Genomic DNA, 11,196 nt, shown 5'->3' with positions numbered 1-11,196 from the left:
ATATACCATTATAAACTAAAAACATATGTGGTACTTTCATCTTGTTTTGCAAATTACAGTGCATGATTGAGCATGTGGTACTGTAATTTTGGGGAATTATCCAGTGCCGCAGCATCTCGCAATCCCATGTAGTATTTCCTGTCGCCACAGAAAAAAAGGAAAGCCGCTCGCGAAGCCGCAGAGTCCATCAAAACCGCAACCAGCTGGAGAAGCGGCGCCACAGAGACGCACTCTCGCTCGCACACCGCCGCACGGACGCGCACGACCGACCCCGGCGGCCCGATTCGTTCTCCCTCGCCTCGCCCCGCCATGGAGAAGGCGCTCGTCGAGCGGCTCGAGGCCGCGGTGGCGCGCCTCGAGGCCGTCGCCGCGTCCGGGGCCTCGGCAGCGCGCGACTTCGGGGGCGCCTCCGCGTCGTCGGATCCGGCGATCCTGGCCTACGACGACTTCGTCGCCGAGGCCTTCGGCCGCCTCAACGCCGCGGCCGAGAAGATAGGCGGGACGGTGCTCGAGGTCACCAACGTCCTCGCGGAGGCCTTCGCCGTCGCCAAGGACCTCCTCATCCTGGCCAAGCAGTACCCGGTACGGCGCTCTCTTCTCTCCCTGCCCCGATCTGCCGTTTACGTCTGCGCTCGGCCCTTAGATCTCCGGGTGTCCCCTTCGGTTTTGGGGCACTGGGGCATTGTTTGCGCGGAAATGGCCGATCGAGCCGAGATTTTGATTCTAGGTTAGGAGATGTAGGGTTTCGTTGATCGAGACGTCTGGGGCTGATGTCACTGTTGTAATGGCGTCCAGTATTGGATGCTGCGGCATAGTACAATGTTACCGTGCTTGATGGATCTGGAAAATTGTAACTGCAATTCTTACATCACTGAACTTTTTGCCCCCTGTTCTGCAGAAACCTGCATCAATGGCTAATGCGCAGGATTTCCTCAAGCCTCTACATGATACTATAGCGAAAGCAACTGCTATGACGGAAGGAAGGAGGCCCGACTATTTTAATCATATGAAGAGTGTTGCTGACAGTCTCGGCGCCCTGGCTTGGGTTGCATTCTTAGGGAAAGGCTGCGGTTAGTGAGATTGCTTCTTTGGCTTCGAGTCTGGTCAAGGTTATACATGTTTCGCGCCTGATTTGCTTTTATTCTTCCACCTTGCAAGGCATGAGTTTCCCAACAGCACATGTTGAAGAAAGCTGGCAGATGGCCGAGTTCTATAATAACAAGGTATGTGTCTTTTATATTCCATTTTCGACAGGCCTGGCGTAGTGGTGAACTACTCCCCACGTGTGCCAAGAGGTCCTGGGTTCGACGCGGCCTCTCTGCATTGCACTGTGCAGGGGTAAGGCTTGCCTCGTATAATCCCTCCCCAGACCCCACCTGGCGTGGGAGCTTCTAGCACCAGTTCTGTCCTTGCTCCACAATACCTGTGGCATTTATACCTACTGCCGTGGTTGAATTTATGAATAACAAAAAAGCCTGATAAGAATGCTTCGGTGCTATTTCTTTTTGGAAAGGTCCACTATAGATTAGTGAGATGCATCTGTAACACTTATGACTACCATCCTTTTTTATTCAAGCAAAACAACCCATTTAGCGTTTCTGGTTGTCACTACTAGATTATTCTTTCATTAAAATTTATTTTTACCATGTAATAGATGTATTTTATAAAACAAAAGCATTAGAAGACAACCTTGTGTTTTTTTAAAGTTATATTCATCCTGAAGAAATTGAACCCTATAAGCATCTAAAACAGTACATGCTACCTTGTATTTTTGGTCGCCAAATCAGGATTTTGTTGGGGTGGATGAGAAAGAGTGAAATGAGAGAATGAGCTTGTATCTTGCACAAGATAAAAGCTAAAGGACACACCAATTTTTTTAGATGCAGATGCAGCACAAGATGCATTGGAGAGCTGAGCTCACAAACCCGGTAAAAGGGGAATGGGGGATGTGCTGTGTGCATGAGTGACTGAGGAAGAGTGCCGAGGAAGGGACAAGGTCGACCTGTCAACATAATTCTGGAAGGGGACTGTCGGGATTATGAAGTTTTCGACAACTTATTTATTAGGTTCACATGAGTAAATAGGAATCCCCTTAAAAGGCCTAGAGTAGCATAAAGCTAATATTTATGTCTTTTTCCGAAACCTTTGATGAAGATTACATATTTGTCAATCCACACATGCTAATTCATAGTAATTGATCATTTTGGGTGAAACATTTACTTATGTTTTGCCTGAATTGTCTTGTGATTTTGATTAATTTTTGTAAGATGTCCTCTCGCAATGGTATTAGTGATCCAGCTGAAAATTTTCATTCTACTACGAAACCAGATGTGTATTTGTTGTTTTGTTCATGATGCATATACACTGTTTTTCTCTTAGATTCTTGTTGAGTACAAGAACAAAGACGCTGACCACGTTGAGTGGGCTAAAGCTTTGAAGGAGCTCTACATGCCTGGCTTGAGGGATTATATTAAGAAATATTATCCTCTTGGGCCTGTGTGGGGTCCTGCTGGATGTGCACCACCAAAGGCTGCTGCTCCAACATCAAAAGCCCCAGCGGCTAAGGGTCCTCCTCCACCTGCTGCACCATCGGCTCCTCTTTTTAGCACAGACAAATCTCCAAAATCTTCGCAGCCTAAGCAAGGAATGGCAGCTGTATTTCAAGAGATCGGTGGGGGCAAAGATGTGACTTCAGGTAGATGATAGCACCTGCTTTGTCTATGACCAGAGATTTGTTTCCTTCTAGAATAACATACATATGAAGCCCTATTATTATTTTTACAGGGCTGCGAAAGGTTACTGATGACATGAAGGCTAAAAACCGTGCTGATAGAAGTGGTGTTGTGACCAGTAGTGCTGCTGCCCCTGCTCCTGCGAAGACTTCTCGTGCAGGAGCCTTTGCCTCCAAGACTGGAACCCCAAAACTGGAGCTTCAGATGGGTCGCAAGTGAGTGCTAAAAACGACATACTGTTATCTAGCGTCTATTATCTAGTACGTCATTACATGTTGTCACTGGTACGTTGTGGGTTTGTTTGTTGGTCTGCATCAATGCCAGACAGGCCCAACCATGTGGAATAGTTATAGAAACCTTGTGTTTGATTAGTTGCGCTAGAGAGCAGGCACAGAAATAGATGGACTTGCGCGTAGTTGAGAGGGAGCTAAAAACAGGATATGGATTTGTAATCCTGTTTAACTAATTGTTTAGATGAATGCTCGTGTTGAGGTCTGTGGCATAAATATAGATGAAAGAGTTTCAGAGAAAATGACTTCACATAAGACCAAGGGATAGTTAAATTCGTGTAAGAAAAAACACTCATCTCGTACTAACCGGAGATAATTAAATGCATTATCAAGAGAAATTATTGCAAAGAAAATTAAGGAAGCACATTGGATTAAGTTTGAATTGTGTATTTGAATAATGTAATTCCATCTGATATCGAAGAAGCTAACCTTCTTTCCTAATCTAAATTTCTTATTGGTTTGATAATTTACATATGTTGCTTGGTGGAGCTTGCACCATTTAATTAGTAGGATAATATTGTGGTTCTTTATAAATGAGCACATATTTCTTTACACTGATCTATTTTACATTTCCTCTGAAAAATGGCAGATGGGTGATCGAAAATCAAGTTGGTAGAAAGGACCTTGCTATTGATGAGTGTGATTCTAAACAGTCTATCTATGTGTTTGGATGCAAGGATTCCGTCCTTCAAGTAAATGGTACTCCCTCCGTCCACAATATAAGATGTTTTTGCAAGCTAAAACAGTTTGCTCCGTCCCACAATATAAGATATTTTTGCAAGCTAAAACAGTTTGCAAAAACGTATTATATTATGGGACGGAGGGAGTAACGCATACAAGTATATCTTTACTTCGGATATATTATGTTCTTCTGGAAGCTTTGGTGAATAGCAAATGCTAAACTTGTTTTCAGGTAAAGTAAACAATATCACCGTCGACAAATGCACCAAATTTGGAATTGTTTTCAAGGTCAGCAAAAACCATTCTGGGGCGTCAGCTAACTGATATTGCATTTCTTTTTGGGAATTAATATTGCATATGCCGAGGGTAATTTAGTTAACGTGTCATGCAGGATGTTGTAGCAGCTTTTGAGGTTGTCAACTGCAACGGCGTTGAGGTGCAATGTCAGGTACTCGATTGTTCTGTGAATTTGTGTCATCGGTCCAAAAGTGTAACTTTTGTTTGTATGCTGGTCAAATCTTTTGAACTTGGCATGCTTCTAGTGCCGTGAAGGACTGAAGTCATCATCACCTCTTTACCTGTAGGGCAACGCGCCGACAATATCAATCGACAACACAGCTGGGTGTCAGTTATACTTGAACAAAGAGTCACTGGGCGCTTCCATTACTTCGGCTAAATCCAGTGAAATGAATGTATTGGTTCCTAGCGACGAGACTGATGGCGACTGGGTAAGATGCTATCTTCATTTTTGCACCGTGTGAATTCCTCTTCTGTACTACGGAATAAGGCTGGGGTATCTACACATAAGCTACAGGCCTAAACCTAACCTTGTGTGGTTCTTATGCTGCAGGTGGAGCATCCATTGCCGCAGCAGTACATCCATCTTTTCGAGGACGGGCAGTTCACCACATCCCCAGTTTCTCATTCCGGCGCATAAATAAATCCGATGATATCTTCCTTTTTTTTTTGTGTGTGTGGCTGTTTGTTTGTTCGATGCTGCCTTTGCATTGTTCTTTTTTCTTCTAAGATGGTGGTGTGCTGAGAGTTGTTGTAGCTCTTGTTCGGTTGTTGACTTCTTCTGAAGCCATAGGTTTTGCCTGCAGATTGTTGTTTCTGTTGCATTGCCCAGTGTATGTTTTCCTTGCACTTGCTTGGTATCTTTGTTATTTGTACGCCAACAAAATACTTATTATGTATGCTTCGTCTGATCATTCTTTTTATGATATGATGACTGTCAGTGTGTCCATACGCCAACAAATACATTTGTTCACATCGTATCTGAGTTGCACTATTGACAATGCAAAACCACATAACAGAAGAACACAAGTTGCTTGCCTCAACACACACTCCAGAGATCGCAGACATAAATGGAAAAGGTCAGATCAACAGAGACATGAACAAGAAACAAGCAAACACATGGAGCGCCGGCACGGCGCGAGGCGATTCAGCAGCACTACGAGCATGACGAGGCGGCGCCGTCGCCGCTGCCGACGCGCTTGGCTGTGGCTGCACCGGAGTCACCTGCACCAGCGGAAGCGAGAGCTCACTGTAAGTTCACAAGAAACTTCAAACAAACATGACCAAGAGTGATGGATGAGTGACCCCACCTGCGGTATCGCCGGCGGGGGGCTCGCCGGCCGCAAGGTCGGTGCCGGAGCCGGCGCCAGGCCCGCGGTGCCGTTCCTCATCAGCCCCGTCGGGTACGTCTCGGTGAGCGTGGTCTGGAACAGCCCGAAGGACTTCTCCGACGCCTTCCCGGGCTTGAGGTCCTCGTCGTACACGGCGAAGAGGTAGGTGTCGACGGACTTGCCGGGCATCCGCGGCGTGCCGACCATGGACCGGAGGTGGGAGACGAGGTTGGAGACGAAGGCGCGCGCGTTCTCCACGGAGGCGCCGGCCTCGTCGGCGCCGCCTCTGTGCGGCCACCCGGTCTCGGCCACCACCACCTCCACGTCCTTGTACCCCTTGGCGTCCAGCGCGGCGCGCACGGCGTCCACCTGCGCGTCGAACATGCTGGTGTAGGTGAGCCCGGACCCGGCGTCCGGCCGCCCGGCGTTGGGCTGGAAGAGGCAGAAGGCCAGCGTGTCCGGCCGCGGGTCGTCCTGGTACGCGAAGTAGGGGTACGGGTTCACCAGGAACGGCGAGCCGGTCTTGCTGAGGAAGGCCAGCAGCGGGTCCAACGCGGCGGACAGCTCCGGCTTGAACGCGCCGGAGGACGGCGGGTCCGACGACGCCAGCACGTCCATGGCGTTCACGGTGGACACCTTGATGCCGGAGTTGGCCGGCAGCGCGTCGTAGATGTTCTGCAGCGCCGGGACCAGCTGCGAGATGAGCGCGGCGTCGCCCGAGTAGAGCACCTCGTTGCCGACGGAGATGCCGTTGACGGCGGGCGACGAGGAGGACGGGAGGTGCGCGGCGACCCAGGCGGCCGCGGCCGACGGCGAGGACGCGAAGGAGGGGATGTCGGCGTTGGCGGCGCCGAGGAGCAGGGAGATGCTGGTCCCGGCGAAGGCGGCCACCACGGCTGGGTCGGTCCTGTAGAGGCGCACCTTGCCGATGGTGGTGGACTTGAGGAGCCGCGCCGTCGACGCCGGCGGCGGCAGGTTGTCGGCGATGTCGCCGTAGTTGATGCCGATGAAGGACTGCGGCGCTGCGACACGTGCCACAGCGTTAACGGCATGCTAAGTATAGTTTTTTTTTTTGAGGGTATGCTAAGTATAGTTGGCAAAATGCAGTACGGTTACCGCACAGTAAATAAACTTGTGAAGAGCACGAGAAATCCTGCGGACTTCAAATGGCTAGACTTGGAGAACAAACTGTGTCAGGTCGGTACAGCGCTAGTACAAGTCACCCTCACAACGACACGACGAGCGAGTACGTACGATTTTATCACGAGTGCGCGTGCATGATTGGAACTTTTTTCCCTATATATATGTTGCACGGTTGAGAGCGCAGACACCGTTGTTTTCTTCCACAGATGTAAGTAGGTTGACTTCATTGTCACCCACATTCTGTCCCGGGCTAAAAACGGAACCATGTCGACACGAAGAGGACGGTTGAAGAACCAACACCACTTTCGGCTGAAGAACCTACGTGAAAGAGACGCCAGTTACTAGTACTTAGTTACCCTGTGATTTGAATTCTACTCCAGGATTCTGTTTCAAAAAAAAAAAAAGACAATCTATTCCAGGAAGAAGAAGAAAAGGTACACTTGGATTTATTTATTTATTTATCTCCTTGGGGCTATGATGATGTTCCAGTGGCAGGGAGGAAGTAAGGAATCAAATATCTGGACATGTGCTCGACTGGCTCAAATCTCAAAAGAGCGTACAGTACTAATGATAAAAGAAAGCGAGAAGAAGCTTCCAAAGTCCAGACACCTCAACGGCGAGAAGCCGAGAACAGAACCGAATTCAGATTAGCCGAAGAAGAAAGCAAAGAACCGGATGCAGGCGTAACCGACGGAGCCGAAGACCATACCAGCATACGGGACATGGACGAGCAGCAAGAGCCCCAGGAGGAGGAGAGCAGCAAGCAGAGGCTGCGGCATGCTCGGCCCTGCCATCGCCGCTCCGGCCGTGTGGTCGATCGAGCTCTTCTTGTCCCTTGTGCCCGCTTCCTCGTACCTTGTGGCCGCGCACTCACTCGCTTGGCTAGTTGGCTTCCCTCCCACCGGCTGAAGAAGGCTGCTGGTTTAACTAGTGGTGGTGTGGGTGGCACTAGTGCTTGGCTCCGACCCCGGACCGGATGATGTGAGTTGAGCTGATGAGTTGCTTAGCGAGGAGGAGAAAGGAAGGGAGACGCGGTGCGGGTGGGCTCTCTCGCTCTCTCTTTCTCGCCGCGCGCGCTCTTCAATCAATAATAAGGCTGGAAAGAGAGAGAGGGAGGGGAGAAAGAGGGAGCAAGCAAAGCGGAAAGCCCCTCTCCCCGGCCGGCCCGCTCCTCCCTCACTCTGCTGCAAAAGAGAAAGGAAAGCTTCCAGACGGCCAAGGAAGGAAGAAAGGAGGCGAGCCGCCTGATTTGAACCACCCTAGTGGCGAGTGGGTGAGGTGGCCCAGGGGCGGTGCGGGGATCCGACGGCCAGGGTTGCTGCGTGGGTGGGATCATCAGGGATTCGGCTCAGGATCGAGGTGGGCGCGGTGCCCGTACGTGGTGATCTATCTACCTGGATGCGACCAACTCCTTGTCCTGTCCTGTGTTGTCCATAGTTTAAAAAACCGAACCAGTAATCAAACCGGCAAGACTATCGGTTCAGGTTTTTATCAGTTGGACCGTCGGTTCACCGGTTTGATTGTCGATTTTTCTAAGAATACAATAATATATAGTTTATCAATAAATACATCAACAAATAGATGGAATAATATATAGTTTATCAATAAATACATCAATCAATAGATAGAATAATATATATTTATATCGAGAGATAAAGCTCCCAATAGACCGAAACCCTACCAAAAAGTTTTTTTCCTTTACCGATTCTACCATCAGCTTGTACGCATAAAAATAAGTCAGGGTCTTTTCTGGAATCAACATCGAACCTTCGGTTTTCTATGAACCGCCCGGTTCATCAGGGTTTTCAAAAACCTTTGACCAAGTTTTTCCGATTCGATTGCGGGACGGTCTTCTACGCTTAAAAAACCACTGGGATCGCTGGTTTCAGTTTTTTCCGGTCCGACCGCCGGTCATATTTGATAGACATCACCTACATAAAAAGGCATCTAGGTGTTATCCTACATACCGGATCCGATCCCAAGCTACACCCCTGCCAAGTAGATCGAACTATCTCCTGGAACCCTTGCATCCTTACCCAATGATTCTCGAACCGAAAAGCGTGGGAGTGTCTGAATGATACATCACAATTTAGCAGCAATGGGCAATGATCTGACATCTCTGATGGAAGGGCTTGCAGCAAGCAGTTTGGCATCATGCCCACCACTCATCATTGATCACCACACGGTCAAGTTTTACAAAAGTAGCACTCCTCTGCTCGTTGCACCATGTGTAGCGCCGTCCGTGTAGGTATACGCCTTTGACTTACATTTCTTTATTCTAATTACATCGCAAGTAAAATAGAATTTAATTTTTCTACATATGTGAAATTTAACTTGCATTATGTTTATATATACAACAAGTAAATTTTTAAAAACCCGTGGCAACGCACGGATATTCTACCGGTAAACCATGATGTTACCGTGTACTCTCCCTGATCCCCGCCGATCGTACCTGCCGCCGGGCGGCCGGCGTGTAGTCAGTGGCGTGACGCACGGGCGTGCATACCGGACGCACGCCAATGGACAACGGGTGATACAGGTCCGGACGCCAAAGTGCATGATGAATGTGCTACGAAATCGACATTTTAGCTGTTTATTTTGGCACGAGGGAGGTTCGCGCGACACGCCCAGGCGCATCCCGTCGACGAGCCGACATGCACGCGGCATTCGTCTCCGGAGACACGGATTTGTCCACATAGGCAGACTGTTAGATCGGGACCGATGATAATAATAATGGCGACCACCACGCGGCAGGTCGACACCTGGTCTCAGTTATGACGAAGGCGCCGATACGAGGCGTGAAGAGGTTTGATTGATTGATTGATCTGTGAGGTTTTCGTTTAGTAGATAAAGTTGTGATCAGTGAGGAGGTGACGCAAGATGCAACTCCTGCCCATTTGGTTTCTCCAGCTTCGTTGCCACGAGTCACACCGGAGCGCCTTTTTGTCGTCATCACGCACAATCTCACCATTATTGTGAGGTTCAGAGTTAACTATGGACCGAGCAGAAACAGAAATTTCAGATAGAAAGTATAGCTAAATTTGACGGGAGAGTTCTAGGGTTCTAGCCAGTCTTGCATATATGAGGGCAGCCGGAACACGACGGATACAGTTTTATAAAGTACAAGCAATGGTGGCTTACAACCCAAATCCTTGGCTCTTTTTTTTGTTGAAACAATTTACCATTTTCATTCATTAAGAAAGAAGTTTTAAACATATACCCCCAAAGAGGGAGAAAAAAAGACACTCTCCCGACATTACATTAATCAAGTGTTTCGCGTCCACTAACAACCAGTGATGGGCTTCCCCCTTGATCTTCCTAACAACCACCGTTGTTGGGGTGGAGGTGTTATAGAAAACTCTTATATCGCGTTCCTTCCAAATCTCCCACGATACTAGTATCATCAACAAAGTGACAGCCAGACTTGGCTATTGCCCAAATCATTGTAGAGAAATGAAAGGAGACCGAGCCACTTGACCATTGTAGCAAAACTTGGCAAGGTTATTGTCCCCAATAGTCACTCTAATGGCAGCAGCCCGTGATCTACATAGATCACATGCCTCGGAAGAGCATGAAGTTCCTAGGCTAAGCAGCCCTCGGTGGGTGTGAGTTTGTGCAAACTTCTCAAGGTTAAGAACACCTAGCCTACCGTAGTGCTTGGCCTTGCACTGCACACTATCTCTCAAAGTCTAGGCGCTTTTCTTCTAGTACTCAAGGCTCTTTATTTTGGCGGTGTATATGATACCTGGCCCCTGGAGGGAGGCGTAAGAAATTTATAAATTTAACCCTTAATCCCAGACTCCTAATGTTATATTTGGTTATTTACGAAAATCTCCTTTTGGGGAGAATGGTGGATTGTTAGTGTCGATGATTTAGAAGATACAATTGGTGAACATGTATGGTTCACCTTCATTTGCCTTGTTGGACCTTGTCGCAACCCGCCCAAAGTTATGCATTGCCGCATTCCGTCAGTTTTATTCTTCACTTCAACCGGCAAGTCAACGACATGAGATGATAGATGGCAATCGTCGTGAGCATGGACTTGACAAGAACAATGTGACCCAGATTTGCCACATGCTTGCCTTGCCAAGGTGCTAGCTTGTCCATAATCCTGTCTTTGAGGAACTAGAAATGACCTATTTTTAGTCTAGTGACCAAAAGAGGCATCCCGAAATATCTCATCGGAAATGTGGTCCTGGTTGCGGGGATGGAGTGAAGGACATCATCGAAGTCAACATTATCACATCCAATAGGCTCCACAAGACTCTTGGCACAATTGGCTACAAGATCGGTGACCCATAAAATGAGTTTAGCGTGGAGCTCAATAACAGTATGTCTTATCTTACTAGGGCCACGAAGATAGTTGCATCAACGGTATAGAGCGAAGCATGGATAGTCGTCGAACGACCATGGATAGGATGGACAAGGCCTTGTGCAGTAGCTTCGATGAGGATATGATGTAGAGGGTCAAGGACAAGCACAAACAGCAACGGGAAGAATGGGCCCCTTGCCGGAGACCACAACCATGCCTATATGGGTCTATAGTAGTCCCATGAGGAGTACTCTCGAAGAGGCCGAAGGAAGGAGAGGACAAACGCACTCGTTGAATCTACTTGGGAAGCCATGATGCGGTGACCAATCCAACAAATAGTCCCACATCGTCGAATCGAAGGCTTTGCGAATGTCAAAGCTATAGCCATTGCAGAAGGAAAAAGGTAAGTA

The 11,196-nt window shown here is 48.3% G+C and overlaps 2 protein-coding genes across 2 annotated transcripts; one reads left to right on the top strand and one right to left on the bottom strand.

The window, feature by feature from the left end:
- Positions 1–214: 214 nt before the first annotated feature.
- On the top strand, positions 215–4,923 carry LOC119294873 (cyclase-associated protein 1-like). Its single transcript, XM_037573151.1, has 10 exons — positions 215–582; positions 899–1,070; positions 1,159–1,223; positions 2,380–2,695; positions 2,785–2,947; positions 3,612–3,721; positions 3,936–3,991; positions 4,095–4,151; positions 4,288–4,431; positions 4,554–4,923. The coding sequence occupies exons 1-10, from the start codon at positions 310–312 to the stop codon at positions 4,638–4,640; spliced, it is 1,443 nt and encodes a 480-aa protein (XP_037429048.1). The 5' UTR covers positions 215–309; the 3' UTR covers positions 4,641–4,923.
- Positions 4,900–7,683, bottom strand: LOC119294874 (glucan endo-1,3-beta-glucosidase 7-like). The gene is made up of 3 exons (XM_037573152.1): positions 7,184–7,683; positions 5,311–6,353; positions 4,900–5,224 (listed from the first exon to the last, which is right to left on the bottom strand). Exons 1-3 carry the CDS (start codon positions 7,266–7,268, stop codon positions 5,081–5,083), a joined length of 1,272 nt encoding a protein of 423 aa, XP_037429049.1. The 5' UTR covers positions 7,269–7,683; the 3' UTR covers positions 4,900–5,080.
- Between the last annotated feature and the right edge of the window lie 3,513 nt (positions 7,684–11,196).

This window comes from Triticum dicoccoides, chromosome 4B, assembly GCF_002162155.2.
Source record: "Triticum dicoccoides isolate Atlit2015 ecotype Zavitan chromosome 4B, WEW_v2.0, whole genome shotgun sequence".
In the NCBI taxonomy this organism is placed as follows: Eukaryota; Viridiplantae; Streptophyta; class Magnoliopsida; order Poales; family Poaceae; genus Triticum; species Triticum dicoccoides.
This window is presented reverse-complemented; position numbering and strand designations above follow the sequence as displayed.

Excerpts from the sequence above, each read along its gene's own strand:
- LOC119294873 (XM_037573151.1), top strand. The coding sequence starts at position 310 with ATGGAGAAGGCGCTCGTCGAGCGGCTCGAGGCCGCGGTGGCGCGCCTC. Across the intron at positions 3,992-4,094 it reads AATTTGGAATTGTTTTCAAG|GATGTTGTAGCAGCTTTTGA; the intron begins GTCAGCAAAAAC and ends CGTGTCATGCAG. Across the intron at positions 4,432-4,553 it reads ACGAGACTGATGGCGACTGG|GTGGAGCATCCATTGCCGCA; the intron begins GTAAGATGCTAT and ends CTTATGCTGCAG.
- LOC119294874 (XM_037573152.1), bottom strand. The coding sequence starts at position 7,268 with ATGGCAGGGCCGAGCATGCCGCAGCCTCTGCTTGCTGCTCTCCTCCTC. Across the intron at positions 6,354-7,183 it reads CGTCCATGTCCCGTATGCTG|CGCCGCAGTCCTTCATCGGC; the intron begins GTATGGTCTTCG and ends CACGTGTCGCAG. Across the intron at positions 5,225-5,310 it reads CCCCGCCGGCGATACCGCAG|GTGACTCCGGTGCAGCCACA; the intron begins GTGGGGTCACTC and ends CCGCTGGTGCAG.